At 40.4% G+C, this 19,782-nt stretch overlaps 2 protein-coding genes across 2 annotated transcripts in view; both read right to left on the reverse strand.

The window, feature by feature from the left end:
- Nucleotides 1–1,108: 1,108 nt before the first annotated feature.
- Nucleotides 1,109–2,367, reverse strand: LOC130293931 (chemerin-like receptor 1). The gene has a single exon (XM_056543226.1). The coding sequence runs from the start codon at nt 2,343–2,345 to the stop codon at nt 1,320–1,322; it is 1,026 nt and encodes a 341-aa protein (XP_056399201.1). The 5' UTR covers nt 2,346–2,367; the 3' UTR covers nt 1,109–1,319.
- Nucleotides 2,368–17,028: 14,661 nt separating this feature from the next.
- The window catches only part of LOC130293927 (chemerin-like receptor 1), a 10,472-nt gene continuing 7,718 nt past the window's right edge, over nt 17,029–19,782 (reverse strand). Inside the window, exon 2 of the mRNA XM_056543220.1 lies at nt 17,029–18,137. Coding sequence (XP_056399195.1) covers nt 17,029–18,132 — 1,104 coding nt within the window. The 5' untranslated portion in view covers nt 18,133–18,137. The remainder of the gene's footprint in view (nt 18,138–19,782) is intronic.

Consider the following 19,782-nt stretch of genomic DNA (forward strand, 5'->3'; position numbering starts at 1 on the left):
CATCAGGCATCTTATCCCCTATCCTTTGGATAGGGGATAAGATGTCTTAGCGCCGGAGTACCCCTTTAAGCATATCTAACTAGCTTTCCTTCTCTACATATATATACCTTGAGGTCTGGGTACACGTATTACCTTGTAATTCTAGGGTATATGGGGTACATGCAATTCTGCACTTTATATTTTTGTGTCACTTTGCCCTGATTGGTCACTTTCATTAACTTTTTATTCGTGATCCTATACATGCCCATATTTACAATATGTCATTTATTATATACATTTGTGGAGCCCCAGGGATGTCACTATTTCTATGTATCTTCTCCTTTTTAGTCATTTACTTTTTCTATACATTTGTGTTTTTGTGATTATTTTCTCCGTTTACTCTGTTTTCTGTATTTTGGAGGTCACCATATTAGGCCTTCATTTGGGGTTATATATAATTAGCCACTTGTTACTTATTGGATAAATTCACCAATATCTTGGTTTATTGTTCTTTCCCTTTCTTTGTTTATATTTTGGATACTTACATACAGTGCACTATACAGGACTGTGCTTATGTCATTCAATCTGATGAAGGGGGAATTGCCCTTGAAACACGTCATTGCCATTTTGTTATGCCTTTTATAAAATAAATGTAAAAAACTTCCTAAAAATATACACCTGAAGCCACCAGAACATTAAAGGGATACTCCGGTGGAAACCTTTTTTTTTTCTTTTTTTTTTAAATCAACTGGTGCTAGAAAGTTAAACAGATTTGTAAATGACTTCTAAAAAAAAAAATCTTAATCCTTCCAGTACTTATTAGCTGCTGAATACTACAGAGGAAATTCTTTTTGGAACACAGAACTCTCTGCTGACATCACGAGCACAGTGCTCTCTGCTGCCATCTCTGTCCATTTTAAAAACTACCAGAGTAGGAGAAAATCCCCATAGCAAGCATATGCTGCTCTGAACAGTTCCTAAAATGGACAGAGGTGTCAGCAGAGAGCTCTGTGTTCCAAAAAAAAAAAAAAGAATTTCCTCTGTAGTATTCGGCAGCTAATAAGTACTGGAAGGTTTAAGAATGTTTAATAGAAGTCATTTACAAATCTGTTTAACTTTCTGCCACCAGTTGGTTTGAAAAATGTTTTGAAAGTTTTCCATCAGAGTACCCCTTGAAGGAAACTCTGATTTTGGGCTGATTTTTCCTTTCAAATGGTCTTCAAATCCTTATTCAGTCATTCAGTCCAGGCATTATTCATATGGAAAACATTGTAATCCATAATGACCTTCAGATAGGATAGTGATTCCTTCAAGGAGACAACCTGAGAGTTAGACTTACATTAACATAACCCTTCTCTTGGGTCCTCATTGAAAATTCTCTCTAATATAGACTGCATGGACCACCAAAATTTTTTCTTAAAGTCCCGACCAATAAAAGCATAGAGAAAAGGATTGACACAGCTGTTCATGAAGGCCAGGCTGGTGGCGAGAGGGATCCCAACACTAATTGTATCATACTCATGTCCATCATAGTGATAAATTGAATACAATTCCAGAAAGGAGAAGATATGATAAGGAACCCAACAGATGAAGAAAGAAACTATCACAGCAACTAGGACTTTGAAGGGCTTGGTGGAGCTGGTCATGTGGTTTCGATGGATACGCATGCCAATCACAGTATAACACGTGACAATGATGGTGAAAGGAATTAAAAATCCCATAATGAATCGGTATATGATTGTCCCCTTGTGCCGGGATATACCAATATCTTCTGAGTCTCCAAGTGCAAAGTTGTTATAGCAACGGTAGCCATCATTATACGCAATGGTGTCTCGAAATATAAAGTATGGTAAGCTAAGTATAATAGCCAGGATCCAAACAGCTGTGACAACGAAGGAAGCCAGTCTTGGTGTTCGGTGGTTTTGACACCAAACTGGAAAGATTACAGATATACAACGATCTATACTGATGACGGCGAGCAGGAAGACGCTTGCAAATAGATTTATAAAGAATATTGTCCTGTGCAATTTACACATGAAGGTCCCGAAGACCCAGTTTAGGTCATTGGCCAAGTAAATGATGCTCAAGGGGAGAAACAAGGTGAAAGTGAAGTCAGCGATAGATAAATGAAGGAACCAAATGACGTTGACCGTCTTCTTCATCTTGAAGATAGTGAACCAGAGGACCAGGCCGTTCCCAGTTGTCCCTAGTAGAAAAGCCAAAGAATAGACCACCAAAGTGAAGTAATCCAGAGGGGATTTTACATAGTCCTCATGGCCGTAATCTTCATATTTAGTGATATTGCGAGAAGTGCTACCCAGGAGTGTGACGTTGGAGGTTGGATACAATGCTGTAATGTTCTCCATGACTCGAAAAGTGGATGGTGGAACAGTTCTTTGGGAAAAAAAAAACATAAAAATGAAAACTTGTCACAATTATAAAAAAAAAACAAATACAGTTCATCAATCAGTTCCAGTGTAATGTCAGACAACTGTTTGCTACAGTCATTTTGTTTATCCTTGGTTTATCAGTAGTGTCTACATAAAGCATTCAGGAAATCCAAACATTGGCCAAACCTTATTATTTTAACCATTATTCTTCATGAAAGTGAGTGCTAGGTTGACATTACCCCACAGTAGAATCACCCCCCTAACCAAATCATATTGCTAGAGATGGTGAGGTCACTAAAATTTCGGTTCAGCTAGGACCTTAAACATCAGGTAGTTTAGTTTTGTAGTACCTTCTTAAAAAACAACAAGTACAGCACCATGGCAGAAAGGAGGAGATAGGGTTACATGACCTTGAGGAATCCCATAATGCCTTTCAAACAGCTCTCATAGGCAATCAGGAGGCAGTATAGGGGTGATGTCAGACCTATGCATATAGCTTATAGAGATAGAAGGTGTTAGGTGAAGATCTCTTTGAGGGAATGTGAACAGTGAACAATACAGATAAGATTAGGAGCCACATGTATAATAAATGTAGTAAAGCAGCAGAGAACGTTCAGCCTCTGTTCAGTCAGTGCAAAATCTGTTTTTATTAGAAGTTAATTGTGAGGGGGGGAGGGGGGTTGTCAATTTTTAGCACTTTTTAGCGGGCCAATCCTGTAGCTTAGTCCCAAAATGGGAATAATTTTTCACAGCTTGTTTCACAGCCATTGCTTCTTCACTTTCCAGACACAAAACCTGTTGCTGCTCCTAATAAGGGGAGAATTTTTTGACCACTTGGAAAAAGCCATTGCTTCTCCCGATACCTCTGTGTGCATATAAACACTGACAGACAACTACAGTAATCCCCCGGACTACAATGGCCCCAACATACGATAATTTCAACATATGATGCTTTTGTATGACGGGGCCATCGCATAAACGGCCATCCGGAAGCGCAGACTGTCTCAGTGTGATTTGATGGGGGATTTATTATGTAGAGGAATATACTATGTTTCTTTCCTTATAAGTAAGCCCTTCGTTTGGTTCATTTTGTCACAGAGAGATGTAAAAAATGTGAAATTGGACAGGGTCTAAATTGGACGATCAGGAGAACAAGTAGAAAAGTAACGATTTGGTTTGTACCACACCAAACGGAAGTAGACAGAATACAAATCAGCACCGTTTTAGCTAAAAATGTCCCCGCTTGCTTAATAGGGATTATAGGGGCATGCTGTAACTAAACCGGGGAATCATGGGAGGTGCTCACGTCGAATAACAAGGTAATGGTAAGTATAAACGCATGAAGATAGGTAACGGAGCACTCACCCGGTAAACCATCCCAGGCTGGAGTGCTCTGTTACCTATCCTCATGCGTTTATAATAACAATTTGTTCACCCCCCCCCCCCCAATCCTACATTGTATTTTACATTGGGTACTTACTTGTTTATCTTCAGGACCTTCTGATTTCTACTTCTGAGTCCTCCGAATATATAGACGCCCAAACATGAAAGAAACTTTTCACTAGAAGGCTGACACCGCAAAAATTTACATTCGCATGGAAATCCCCTTTCAATGCATTTTATATATTGTGGCATTTAGTACTTGATTACAAGATAAAGCTTAAAGGGGTACTCCGGTGGAAAACTTTTTTTTTTTTTTTTTTTTTTAAATCAGCTGGTGCCATAAGGTTAAACAGATTTGTAAATTGCTTCTATTAAAAAAAATCTTAATCCTTCCAGTACTTATTAGCTGCTGAATACTACAGAGGAAATTATTTTCTTTTTGGAACACAGTGCTCTCTGCTGACATCACGAGCACAGTGCTCTCTGCTGACATCTCTGTCCATTTTAAGAACTGTTCAGAGTCGGAGAAAATCTCCATAGCAAACATATGCTGCTCTGGACAGTTCCTAGAATGGACAGAGATGTCAGCAGAGAGCACTGTGCTCTTGATGTCAGCAGAGAGCTCTGTGTTCCAAAAAGAAAAGGAATTCCTCAGTGGTCTTCAGCAGCTAATAAGTACTGGAAGGATTAAGATTTTTTTAATAGAAGTAATTTACAAATCTCAAGGATAAATTAGGTTTGTGTATCGGCGCACATAAAAGGAACACACATATGGGAACAAACTTACTAATGCAGTTGGTTTATTAGCATCTGGATGAGATAAGAAGATTTTGAGGAGTGAGCTGGTGTTGGTTTCGTTCACTAGGCAGAGAAATTAAAAGGACGGCTTTTGAGTAAACAATCCAGATACTGTATCTATGTCATAGGATTGTATCGATTTTGTACTGTTAAATACTGTAGCAAAAGAACTTACTTTTATCTTGTTAGTGTTGAGCTATGATGAAGATAGGTGCCGACCCCCCACCTCAATGACCGTAGTTGACGGAAAACTTCTGTCTCACTCACTACATATATTTGTAAAATAAATATGATTAAGTGATTCGTATATAATACAATATGTTTACATGTAAACAGTAATAGTAAGGTGTAAATCTGTATATGGTACCATGTATTAGGCGCTGTAAGTGGTCAAAGGTACCTGTGGTCTGAAAGCTGGTTTGCATAGATTGATCCACGGAGCGTTGTTCGTCCAAAGGTATAGTGTGGGTACTGAACACAGTCCTTCCAGGAGCCCCCAGAGAGACAGTATGAAAGGCAGTCCAGGTGGACAGCGGGTGAAGGCGCCGGGAGATCTGCTCCGGCCGTGAGCGTCTCACCGGTGCGACCACGCTGTGATAGTTTGCATGGAGATCTGATTACTGAACGGGACATCACGATTGCAGCTACAGCAAGGCGCAGGAGCCAAAGAATCATCTAACGCGTTTCGGTCAGTACGCTGACCTTCGTCAGAGATGAAGTGTCACTACTGGCTCCTGGTATTTATGCAAACTATGGATGTTAATCCGGGCCGACCCAGTATTCATGTTCGCCTCTCTGGCAACCATACTTTCCAGATTGCCAGTTTCTAGTAGAGTGTATGCACCGTGTCTAATCTTTATGAATAGTGTATTAATCAATCTATGTCCCAGGCTCCAATTCTAGCATTTGCACATTCATATACGCAATACTTCAGGACCTTTGCTATACAAAACGCATTCAAAACGCAAGCAAAAAACGCACAGTGGGAACATGTTCCCATCTAGAAAATTTGTTGCTGAAACAAAAGATTAAAAGGTTAAAAATGAAGGGTAAAAATGTCCTATATATCAATAGTGCCACTCTGACAGATAACCGAACTATCATAAGGAATATTTTTATTTTTCATTTTTAATTGGACATTCTTCAAAAAAAAATATATCATAAAAAGGCAAATAGTTCTAGATCGATATTTAAACCGTATGGGGATATTGTATTTAGATTAAAAATCCAGCGGCTCTCCGTTCTTGACATGTTTGCCACATGATTTCCACCTCGCCAATGTTTTTTTACTTTTTCTAGTCCAAAAAATGTAGATTGTGCAAAAGACACATCGTACTTCTCCACAAAATGTTTAGAGAGTGGATGGCCCAAAAATTTCCTCTCTATATTATAAATATGTTCTCCAATTCGAGTGGACAAAATGCGTTTAGTCCGTCCCACATACATTTTGCCACACGGGCATTGAATGCCATAAATAACATCTTTAGATTTGCAATTTATGTGCGACTTTATGGTGCTTCTAAAGGAGCCATCCCAACTTTCCACTTCACGCATTGGAGTTCTTTTTAATTCAGTTTTTTTGCAACATTTACATGACCGACCTGGAAAAAACCCGTTTTCCTGGAAGAACGTAACCTGGTCTTTACAGGGCTTATTTTTGATAGTTGGTGCCACCCTATTCCCTATATTAGATGTTTTCTTAAAAATAAAAGTGGGGTGTTTTGGTAGCAATTGTCCCACAATTCTGTCACCTTTCAGAATTTCCCAATGTTTTTTTACCATTTCTTAAATAGATAACTCTTATTATTGTAAGTAGTAATAATTGGTACTTTGATATTTTCGGTAGTCTCTATTAATATTTCCTTCCGTTTTTTAGTTAATAAAATGCTTCGATCCATTTTTTCTACTTGTTCAGCAACTGTCAATAACATTTCCTTTTCATATCCCTTCTGTACAAAATAATTTTGTAAACTCTCAGCTTCCTTTTTGTATTCGACCACATCCGTACAGTTTCTCCGCAATCTGATGAACTGGCTTCTCGGTATATTTCTAAGCCAGCTGGGGAGGTGACAACTACTCAAGTCTATGTAGCTGTTGCTATCAGTAGTTTTTTTTATTATAGGTTTTTGTCCTCAATTGGTTATCTTCTATAAAAACTGTTAGGTCCAAAAAATTAATTTCTGTCCAACTAATAGTGGGCGTGAAGGTAAGATAAAATTTGTTTTTATTTAAATTAGTTAAAAATTCATTTAAAAGGTTTTCCGGACCATTCCATATAAAAAGGATGTCATCAATAAAACGCCTCCAGAGGACCAGATTTGACGCCAGGCCGGATGCTGGGAGGATATTGGATTTCTCCCACAACCCCATATACAGGTTAGAATATCCCGGTCTCAAATCTGGTCCCCATGGCGGCGCCCCACGTCTGAAGATAAAAGTCATCATGGTATAAAAAGTAATTATGTTGGAGTATAAATGAAATGCACTCCCCGATGAAATTAGTTTATTCTTGGGGCAGGGAAGTGTCTCTATACATAAAGTGCTCTGCTGCTTGGCGCCCTTTTTCATGTTCTATTATAGTATATAAGGACGTAACGTCCAGGGTCCCTAAGATGTATTCAGGTTTCCAGGTTATCTCTCCAAGTACCTGGAGAATATGTGTAGTGTCCTTCAGGTATGTTGGAAGTTGGACCACATATTTTTGTAGCTGAAGGTCCACATACTTCGACAAGTTGGATGTAAGACAGTCAATCCCTGATATAATAGGGCGTCCCCCGGGGGCTTTGTAGTAGACTTGTGTATTTTGGGAATATGATAAAATGCTGCAATACGGGGGTGTTTTATCATAATAAAATCTGCTTCTTTTTTATTTATAATCCCACAGTTTTTCCCTTTTTGTACCAGTCCCACTAATTTTTTGCTATATTCCAAAATGGGGTCACTGGGGAGTTTTTTGTATGTTGTTTCATCCTGCAATAGACGGAGTGCTTCAGAATGGTAATCTTGGATGTTTTGTACAACTATACTGCCGCCTTTGTCCGCCGGTCGGACTATGATATCATTATTATCTTGTAACGCTCTGATGGCTTTTTGTTCTTTTTTTGTTAAGTTAGATTTATATGTCTTATTTCCTTTGTCCTTATACCGCCGAATGTCGCGAGTGACCATATTTTCAAAAACTCTAAATGAGTTTGAATATTCAGTATAGGGATGAAATAAGGATTTGTTGCTTAAGCTAGTATGTTGGATTTTAGATGGTTCTACTTCTTTGTTCATACTAACAGGGTTCCTAATGAAATATTTTTTTAGAGATAAGTTACGCATAAATTTTTTGATGCCAACAAAGGCTTCGAATTTATTAAACGTATTTGAGGGGGCAAATTTCAAGCTCTTTTGTAATAGGCTAGATTCATCCTTATTCAATATATATTCACTGAGATTATATATTTTCTGGGGGGGGGGGGGGGTGAGGTGTCTTGGTTATTTACATTAGTGTTTTTCCTTTCTAATATGTGTGTTCCTTTTATGTGCGCCGATACACAAACATAATTTATCCTTGAGCTTATTCCTTTTATTTGGGCCCCAGCCAGGACCCTCATTGTTGTATCTTGGCTGCCTAAAAGGGAACCATCCCTGCGCCAGTGATTATATACTACATATAATTTACAAATCTGTTTAACTTTCTGGCACCAGTTGATTTAAAAAAAAAAAAAAAGTTTTCCACTGGAATATGCCTTTAATTTTTTTACCCCATAAAAGAAGCACTTCGGTTTTCTCTTTTGCCCATGTCATGCACACTCACCAATAATAGTCATACAGCACAATCTTTTCTATTCCAGCACAGCTGCATCTATGCGTTTTATGAGCGTAACTTGATCATGTGATCACCAGTCTGACCCCCTCCCCTCCCCAAAGGGCTACTTGGCTTAAAGTGTGTAAAAGGTCTGTCATCACCTACCAGACCCCTCCCCTCCCAGATCTGTATGCTGCTGCTATTTCTATATGATCAGGATTTATAGTAGTTATGCATCTCCCCTCCAACCCTATGGAGGAGATTTATCAAAACCTGTCCAGAGGAAAAGTTGCTGAGTTGCCCCTAACAACCAATCAGATCACTACTTTCATTTTTGAAAAGGCCCCTGCAAATCTGATTGGTTGCTATGGGCAACTTAGCAACTTTTCCTCTGGAAAGGTTTTGATAAATCTCCCCCTATCTGTATACTACTGCTGCTATGTCCATGGGATCAGGATATATAGTAGTTATATACCTCCCCCTCCAGCTCTATCTGTATACTGCTGCTACTATACTTGTTTTGTTGTGAGTTCAACATAATGTTGCTGCTTTCTCTTTGTGAAAAGGCTATTTCCTGTTGGAGTTCCCTCCCTCCAACTACAAGTCCTAGGATCCCTTATGTGTAAGTGTGAGGGCACTTTTCTCCCTCCCACACATCAACCACCCCACCCATTGCTGCACAGCTAGGCTCCCTTCCATGCTTTTCTGTGATTTAAACTACAGTCCCCTGCTTCCCTGTGGATCTCTCTCCCACCCAGTAATTGCTCCACCCATTAAAGCAGACAAATTCCCTTTTAAAGTAGTACTCCGCTGCTCAGCGTTTGGAACAAACTGTTCTGAACACTGGAGCCGGGAGCTCGTGACTTCATAGCCCCACCCCCTCATGACGACATGCCCTGCCCCCTCAATGCAAGCCTCTGGAAGGGGGCGTGATGGCGTCATGCCCCCCCCCCCATAGACTTGCTTTGAGGGGGTGTGACGTAAGGAGTTCTTTTCTTTTTGAATTTCCTTTCTGTCTGACCACAGTGCTCTCTGCTGACACCTCTATCCATGTCAGGAATTGTCCAGAGCAGGAGAGGTTTGCTATGGGGATTTGCTCCTGCTCTGGACAGTTCCTGATATGGAAAGAGGTGTCAGCAGAGAGCACTGTGGTCAGACAGAAAGGAAATTCAAAAAGAAAATAACTTCCTGTGGAGCAAATAGCAGCTGATAAGTACTGTAAGGATTAAGATTTTTTAATAGAAATAATTTACAAATATGTTTAACTTTCTGGCACCAGTTGATTTAAATAAAAAGTTTTCCAGTGAAGTACCCCTTTAAGTTAAATCCGGGAACTAAGGCATAATAGAAAACAACAAAACTGCTGATCAGGAATAATCCACCAGTGTTTAGTTCCTGTAGCCGGTTCTGCTTGGCTTCTGCAGAAATCTCCGGTGGATCTTGTCTTGTCCTTTCAGAATCAGCAGCTCCCTGTTCCTTCACTTCAAAGTCACCCGGACAATGCAAGCGGCTGGTATCACTGTACCGTGCGGCCAGGATCCGGAGTACCAGAGTCACCGTGGGAATAGGGCGAGGTGACTGTGTTTTTTTTTATTTAGACACCCAAACGTTACATAAACATTTCACTAGAAGCCTGACACCGCAAAAATTTACTTTCTAATGGAAATCCCCTTCCAAGCATTTTATATATATTGGAATATTCTGAATATTATGAATTGTCCCTGGCCCTATCTTATATGAAGGATAGCCTTATGCCTATCTCTATCTTATATGAAGGGTAGCCTTATGTCTATCTCTATCGTATATGAAGGATAGCCTTATGTCTATCTCTATCTTATATAAAGGATAGCCTTGTGCATATCCCTATCTTATGTGAAGGATAGCCTTATGTCTATCTCTATCTTATATGAAGGATAGCCTTATGCCTATCTCTATCTTTTATAAAGGATAGCCTTATGTCTATCTCTATCTTATATGAAGGATAGCCTTATGCTTATCTCTATCTTATATAAAGGATAGCCTTATACCTATCCCTATCTTATATGAAGGATAGCCTTATGTCTATCTCTATCTTATATAAAGGATAGCCTTATGCCTATCCCTATCTTATATGAAGGATAGCCTTATGTCTACCTCTGTCTTATATGAAGGATAACCTTATGCCTATCCCTATTTTATATGAAGGATAGTCTTATACCTATCAATATCTTATATGTGGGATAGCCTTATGCCTATCTCTATCTTATATGAAGGATAACCTTATGTCTATCTTATATGAAGGATAGCCTTTTGTCTATCTCTATCTTATATGAAGGATAGCCTTATGTCTACCTCTATCTTATATGAAAGATAGCCTTATGTCTATCTCTATCTTATATGAAGGATAGCCTTATACCTATCCCTATCTTATATGAAGGATAGCCTTTTGTCTATCTCCATCTTATATGAAGGATAGCCTTATACCTATCCCTATCTTATATGAAAGACAGCGCCCAACCCCCCCACAATCTAAAACTTATCCCCTTATCCCCTTGAGGATAAGTTTTTCTGCACTGTCGGGCATGGGACTTCTTCTTTAAACTCTTTCACTGTATTTGCAGCTACCACTTCTGCGGGAAGGCTATTCCATGCATCCACTACTCTCTCAGAAACTGCAGAAACCTTTGCCCCTTTCTCTTCTGTTATATACCCTCTTCTCCAATTGATTCCCTTTATGTATATAAAAGTTTCTATTATATCATATTTAAAAATCCTAATCCTTCCAGTACTTATCAGTTGCTGTATACTGCAGAGGAAGTTGTGTAGTTCTTTCCAGTCTGACCACACTGCTGTCTGCTGACACCTCTGTCTTTGTCAGGAACTGTCCAAAGCAGGAGAGGTTTGCTATAGGGATTTGCTCCTGCTCTGGATAGTTCCTGACATGGACAGAGGTGTCAGCAGAGAGCATTGTGGTCAGACTGGAAATAATTACACAACTTACTCTGTAGTATTCAGCAGCTGATAAGTACTGGAAGGATTAAGATTTTTAAATAGAAGTAATTTACAAATCTGTTTAACTTTCTGGCACCAGTTGATTTAAAAAAAATGTTTTTAACTCCAGTACTCCTTTTAAGGTCCTTTATCTTTTCCTGGTAAGTTTTATCTTCCCTGTATTCTCTCCAATGTATTTATATCCTTCTGTAGAGACAGTCTCCAGTACTGCGCACAATACTCCAAGTGAGGTCTCACCAATGCTCTGTACAGCGGCATGATCACTTTCCTGTCTACTGCTAATACCTCTCCCTATACACCCATGAGTACTTTCCTCTCTACTGCTGATGTCTTTTCCTATAGACCCATGAGCACTACCCTCTCTCTACTGCTAATACCTCTTCCTATACACCCATGAGCACTTCCCTCTCTACTGCTAATACCTCTCCTTATACACACATGAGCACTTCCTTCTCTACTGCTAATACCTCTCCCTATACACCCATGAACACTTCCTTCTCTACTGCTAATACCTCTCCCTATACACCCATGAACACTTCCTTCTCTACTGCTAATACCTCTCCCTATACACCCATGAGCACTTCCTTCTCTACTGCTAATACCTCTCCCTATACACCCATGAGCACTTCCCTCTCTACTGCTAATACCTCTCCCTATGCACACATGAGCACTTCCTTCTCTACTGCTAATACCTCTCCCTATGCACCCAGAAGCACTTCCCTCTCCACTGCTAATACATCTCCCTATACACTCATGATGACTTCTCTGTACTGCTTATACCTCTCCCTATACTATGTAACAGGCTGGAAGGGTTGACTTCAATCTATATTAAAGGGGTACTCCGTCCCTAAGACATCTTATCCCCTATTCAAAGGATAGGGGATAAGATGTCTGACCGCGGGGGTCCCGACCGCTGGGGACCCCCGTGATCTTGCATTCGACACCCACCTCTTTGAGCTGCACGCCGCGCTGCCAGCTCAGAAACTGCCGGGTGCCGACCACGGGGCCGGAATATTTTGATGTCACGACTCCACCCCCGTGTGACGTAACGCCCCGCCCCCGCTATGCAAGTCTATGGGAGGGGGCGTGACGGCCGTCACGCCCCCTCCCATAGACTTGCATAGCGGGGGCGGGGGGTGACGCGGCGGGACCCCCGCGATCAGACATCTTATCCCCTATGCTTTGGATAAGGGATAAGATGTCTTAGGGCCGGAGTACCCCTTTAAAGGGGTTCTTTTCTAACATAGCCTGGATACATGACCTCCACAATTACAGCAAACTAAAACCAACTATTGCTCGGACCCTCTAAGGACTCCTTCATTCCAGGTGACTACGCCATGAAGCTGATAGAATACGAAGAGTGGGCAAAGCAAAAAGGGGCAACTATGAAAAATCTAATTTATAAAACATATTCTGGTTTGTTTAACGTTTACTACTTAAAGGGGTACTCCGGTGGCACCAGTAGATTTTTTTTATAAATCAACTAGTGCCAGAAAGTTCTACAGATTTGTAAATTAATTACAAAACAAAATGTACAGTCCTCAAGAGCTCCCTATAATTGGATAATCTTTAGTTTTAAATTTAGTTGGAGGGAAACATGTCCTTGACCTCGTTCATGGATAAATGCTTCTCGGATCGAACTTTATCTACTGGGTCAAACCTTAACTCATCACCGATGCATGAAAGGGAATGAATCGCGTTTCCAAACACTTGGAGATGCTCGTCTGGAAAGACACTTCATGTTTGTGTCAGCTCTGGAGTATAATACAGGATATAACTCAGGATCAGTACAGGATAAGTAATGTAATGTATGTACACAGTGACCCCACCAGCAGAATAGTGAGTACAGCTCTGGAGTATAATACAGGATATAACTCAGGATCAGTACAGGATAAGTAATGTAATGTATGTACACAGTGACCTCACCAGCAGAATCGTGAGTACAGCTCTGGGGTATAATACAGGATATAACTCAGGATCAGTACAGGATAAGTAATGTAATGTATGTACACAGTGACCCCACCAGCAGAATAGTGAGTACAGCTCTGGAGTATAATACAGGATATAACTCAGGATCAGTACAGGATAAGTAATGTAATGTATGTACACAGTGATCTCACCAGCAGAATAGTGAGTACACCTCTGGAGTATAATACAGGATATAACTCAGGATCAGTACAGGATAAGTAATGTAATGTATGTACACAGTGACCTCACCAGCAGAATAGTGAGTACAGCTCTGGAGTATAATACAGGATATAACTCAGGATCAGTACAGGATAAGTAATGTAATGTATGTACACAGTGACCCCACCAGCAGAATAGTGAGTACAGCTCTGGAGTATAATACAGGATATAACTCAGGATCAGTACACAATAAGTAATGTAATGTATGTACACAGTGATCTCACCAGCAGAATAGTGAGTACAGCTCTGGAGTATAATACAGGATATAACTCAGGATCAGTACAGGATAAGTAATGTAATGTATGTACACAGTGACCCCACCAGCAGAATAGTGAGTACAGCTCTGGAGTATAATACAGGATATAACTCAGGATCAGTACAGGATAAGTAATGTAATGTATGTACACAGTGACCTCACCAGCAGAATCGTGAGTACAGCTCTGGGGTATAATACAGGATATAACTCAGGATCAGTACAGGATAAGTAATGTAATGTATGTACACAGTGACCTCACCAGCAGAATAGTGAGTACAGCTCTGGAGTATAATACAGGATATAACTCAGGATCAGTACAGGATAAGTAATGTAATGTATGTACACAGTGACCCCACCAGCAGAATAGTGAGTACAGCTCTGGAGTATAATACAGGATATAACTCAGGATCAGTACAGGATAAGTAATGTAATGTATGTACACAGTGATCTCACCAGCAGAATAGTGAGTACAGCTCTGGAGTATAATACAGGATATAACTCAGGACCAGTACAGGATAAGTAATGTAATGTATGTACACAGTGACCTCACCAGCAGAATAGTGAGTACAGCTCTGGAGTATAATACAGGATATAACTCAGGATCAGTACAGGATAAGTAATGTAATGTATGTACACAGTGACCCCACCAGCAGAATAGTGAGTACAGCTCTGGAGTATAATACAGGATATAACTCAGGATCAGTACAGGATAAGTAATGCAATGTATGTACACAGTGATCTCACCAGCAGAATAGTGAGTACAGCTCTGGAGTATAATACAGGATATAACTCAGGATCAGTACAGGATAAGTAATGTAATGTATATACACAGTGACCCCACCAGCAGAATAGTGAGTACAGCTCTGGAGTATAATACAGGATATAACTCAGGATCAGTACAGGATAAGTAATGTAATGTATGTACACAGTGACCTCACCAGCAGAATAGTGAGTACAGCTCTGGAGTATAATACAGGATATAACTCAGGATCAGTACAGGATAAGTAATGTAATGTATGTACACAGTGACCTCACCAGCAGAATAGTGAGTACAGCTCTGGAGTATAATACAGGATATAACTCAGGATCAGTACAGGATAAGTAATGTAATGTATGTACACAGTGACCCCACCAGCAGAATAGTGAGTACAACTCTGGAGTATAATATAGGATATATCTCAGGATCAGTACAGGATAAGTAATGTAATGTATGTACACAGTGACCCCACCAGCAGAATAGTGAGTACAACTCTGGAGTATAATATAGGATATATCTCAGGATCAGTACAGGATAAGTAATGTAATGTATGTACACAGTGACCCCACCAGCAGAATAGTGAGTACAGCTCTGGAGTATAATATAGGATATATCTCAGGATCAGTACAGGATAAGTAATGTAATGTATGTACACAGTGACCTCACCAGCAGAATAGTGAGTACAGCACTGGAGTATAATATAGGATATATCTCAGGATCAGTACAGGATAAGTAATGTAATGTATGTACACAGTGACTATATATATATTTGTCTTAGACACAAACTCGACACGGTCAGTTGACTTGGACACCACAGTATAATTTCCTTTATTCAAAAATCAGCAACTGTCTGCACAGCAAGAAGAAGATTTATATTTATATTAAAGTCTTTGTTATTTTCCTTTTTCAATTACAGTAATTGCTTCTCATATTTACTTGCTGTGATGATCCTCCGGGACATGACCAATAGGAAAACTCCCCGTCCCCATAGTAACTTCTTTAACATGCGTCTACACCAGTGGTTCTCAACCTAGAGCTCAAGTCCTGCAGGAACGCATGGGAACGGAGTTCCTGCACTTTTTCCAAAGCAGGAGCACTGTTCCCATTAGCAGGATCAGCTCTTGAGTGGAAAATCTTGGGTGAGTTCCCGCACTTCTTTATTTTAGGACTTGATCCCTGTCTCAACCTTTTTCCCGACAGTACCCCTACAGGGTGAAAGTATGTCACCGGATACCCCTCGCACGTAAATTTGCGCAAAACTTACGCGACGGGTATCCGCTGACAAAATAAGTAATAACATTACTTATTTTCATAATGGCGTGTGCTTACTTTTATACTAATCCAATACTTAATCCCCTTGTGCCATTATCCCCCCCCCCCATGTTCCCCTTTTTCCATTAATTAATTTGCATAATTAATTATATATGCGTGACATCACAGGATACACATACGTGGGGGAAATTTTGTCCTATTCTGACCCCTATAACTTTTTTATTTTTCCTTATGAGGGTCACTTTTTTGCGCCGTGATCTGTAGTTTTGAACAAGACCATTTTTGTTTTGATGTGACTTTTTGATCGCTTTTTTTTTTAATTAAATTCAGGAGTTTCAGTTAGTTACTAACTACAACTCCCAGCATGCCCTGATACAGCCTGTGGCTCATCAGCTGCCCCAAACGAAAACCACAACTCCCAGCATGTTGGACTATATAGTAGTATATAGTATAGGTCAGTGTTTCCCAACCAGGGGTGCCTCCAGCTGTTGCAAAACTACAAACTCCCATCATGTTGGACTATATAGTAGTATATAGTATAGGTCATTGTTTTCCATCCAGGGGTGCCTCCAGCTGTTGCAAAACTACAAACTCCCAGCATGTTGAACTATTTAGTAGTATATAGTATAGGTCAATGTTTTCCAACCAGGGGTGCCTCCAGCTGTTGCAAAACTACAACTCCCAGCATGTTGGACTATATAGTAGTATATAGTATAGGTCAGTGTTTGCCAACCAGGGGTGCCTCCAGCTGTTGCAAAACTACAAACTCCCAGCATATTGGACTACATAGTAGTGTATAGTATAGGTCAGTGTTTTCCAACCAGGGGTGCCTCCAGCTGTTGCAAAACAACAACTCCCAGCATGTTGGACTATATAGTAGTATATAGTATAGGTCAATGTTTTCCATTCAGGGTTGCCTCCAGCTGTTGCAAAACTACAACTCCCAACATGCCCGGACAGCCAACGGCTGTCCGGGCATGCTGGGAGTTGTAGTTTTGCAACAGCTGGAGGCACTCTGGTTGGGAAACATTGGTATAGTATATGATGCAACATTCTGGGAGTTAGAGGATTGGTTGGAGAAATATGGCCAGGTGGCAACCCTAGCCTGGTATGAACCCTGTTGTGATCCCTAGATCTAATCGGACCAGGGAAATATGGAGATAAGTCAAGAAATTTATAATTCCTTCCGACCGTAAACTCAAGGCACAGAGTCCAGGCTCAGTCAGGTAAACTGAGACTCTTGGTCGGACACCGATCGCGACTTCCCTTGGCTATAGTTATTTTTGCCATGTTCTTCACTAAATGCGCTTTCAAAGGCCAAAAGGATGGACCTACGCAAGGACTCCTTGAAGTCCCTCCCCAAGAAGACGTATAAGAAAGGATTCAGGCAGCTGTTGAAGAACGCCAGGCTCGTTGCTAGAGGACTTCCTATAAGAACTGCTGATTTCAACCCTTTGTTGTCCCAGTGGTGCATGACGACTTCCAAGACTGAAAGGATGTGGTAAGGGAACCAACAAAGGAAGAAAGCAGCTACCACAGTGGCCATCACCTTGAATGGTCGACTGGACCAAGAGAGTTGACTCCTCCTCAACTTAAGGGCCATTAAGGAATAAAAAACCAAGATCAGCCCGAAAGGGAGCAAGAACCCGAACAGAAAACGGACAGAGATCATCACCTGGTGCCTCATGGATCTGAGGGCCACCACCTCCAAGTCATCGAAGTCATTGGAAAAGGCATAATTGTTATAGCAATGGGTCACATTGGTTTCGGGATCTCTTATGGTATCCCTAAAGGCCAAGTATGGGGAGCAGAGGCAAAAGGCGCCCAGCCAAATGGCTAGTGCTATGGCACTGGCTAGCCTGGTGGTCCTATGGTTTTGTGCCCATACGGGTCTTACGATGGAGACGCAACGGTCAGCGCTGATAATAGTCAAGAGGAAGACACTGGCAAATAAGTTCAAGAAAGCCACGGTGCTATTAAGTTTACATAGTAAGGTCCCAAAGGGCCAATGGAATCCAAGGGCCGTGTAGGCGATACTCAACGGTAAGAAGAAGGTGAAGATGAAATCGGCAATGGCAAGGTTCAAAAACCAAACAGTGTTCACCGTCCTCTTCATCCTAAATCCAGCAATCCAGATCACCAAGCCATTGCCTGTGGTTCCCAGTAGGAATGATATGCTGTAAATGATAATGGAGAGGTACCGGAGTGTGGTCTCCAGCTCTGAGGGCATGTCTTCCATGGGGGCATACTCTTCTTCTCCCTCCTCCAACTGCAGTGCCAAAGGGTTGGGTGAGGATGGGAAAAAAGTGGAATTTTCCATTCTCATGTAGTCTGTAACAGGACAAGTTTAGGCTTAGTATAGATCATTTTAAGGTAGAAAAAAAAGACATTTATTTTCGGCTGTAGCAGAGCTGAATGTGTGCACAGACAACACAAAGTTATCACGGTGCTTCGGAGGGTTCTTCCAGACTTAACTGATGCATTCAGCTCTGCTACATATCTATATTGCACCATAATGTCTAATAACACAATATACTGTCCAATGAACAATATAAATAATATATAGACAAATACTATAGAAAAAAGATTACAATGAAAAGTTGTCTCTTAAAAGTTGTGTCCAGTACTACACTGCCCAGAATGTTCCGAAACATTCATATTATCAAATAGTAGAGTTGGTACGGTAGATATCCTATGTGCATGTGTATGTTAAAGGGGTACGGGAAAACATTATTATTATTGTTTTTAATCAACTGGTGCCATAAAGTTAAACAGAGTTGTAAGTTACTTCTATTTAAAAATATTAACCCTTCCAGTACTTTTCAGCTGCTGTAAGTTCTAGAGGAAGTTCTTTTCTTTTTTTAATTTCCTTTCTGTCTGACCACAGTGCTCTCTGCTGACACCTCTGTCCATGTCAGGAACTGTCCAGAGTAGGAGCAAATCCAAATAGCAAACCTATGCTGCTCTGGACAGTTCCTGATATGGACAGAGGTGTCAGCAGAGAGCACTGTGGTCAGACAGAAAGGAAAAGAAAAAAGAAAAGAACTTCCTGTGGAGCAGATAGCAGCTGATAAGTGCTGGAAGGATTAAGACTTTTAAATAGAAGTAATTTACAAATCTGTTTAACTTCATGGCACCAGTTGATTTTGATAAAATGTTTTCCAGTGGAGTACCCCTTTATGTGTCCCAAGACAGAGACAGAGTTATGGAAGGGAAAACAGACACAAGGAACTTCTGCAACAAGCAGGAAAATTGTGCAACAGGGGGGCTGGGTTGATCATTGCTAAGGGGTGTTTAGGTACTAAAGTTTCACCTCGGGATTTAATAGGCGTAATAGGAATATTTTAAGTCACCTAAGTAAATTAAAGTATTCCTCTAGGTAAATTAAAATATTCCTATTGCGCCTATTAAATCCCCAGGTGAAACTTCAGTACCTAACCACCCCTTACCAAGTAAGTAGCACTTCATTACTAGTGATGAGCGGCAGGGGCCATATTCGAATTTGCGATATTTCGCGTATATATGGACAAATATTCGTCCTATGTTCGCGAAATTCACATATTCGCTATGTTCGTTCCCTTAATTTTTTTTCATGCGAACGTTCGTAATGAAATTTGCATAGTGCACATACGCGATTATATCTTTCTCCTAAAATAAGGGAGGGATCAGTGTCCAGTCAGGATGTGCTGATATTCGCATAAATATTTGCATAAATATTCACATAAATTAGCATTAAAAACATAATATTCGTCATTACGAATATATATCACTATATTCTAAATATTCACAAAATCGTGAAGTGGCGATATTCGCGGTAAAAATTCGGATTTCGAATATTCGCGCTCAACTCTATTCATTACCATGTCGCTTTCCAAGTAGAATGTCAGTACCATGACTTATACCAAGTAACCCTTTAATACCATGCTACCTACAAAGTAACAGAACTTCAGTACCATGCCACCTACTATGCAGTCAG

This window comes from Hyla sarda, chromosome 10 (assembly GCF_029499605.1).
Source record: "Hyla sarda isolate aHylSar1 chromosome 10, aHylSar1.hap1, whole genome shotgun sequence".
Classification (NCBI taxonomy): domain Eukaryota; kingdom Metazoa; phylum Chordata; class Amphibia; order Anura; family Hylidae; genus Hyla; species Hyla sarda.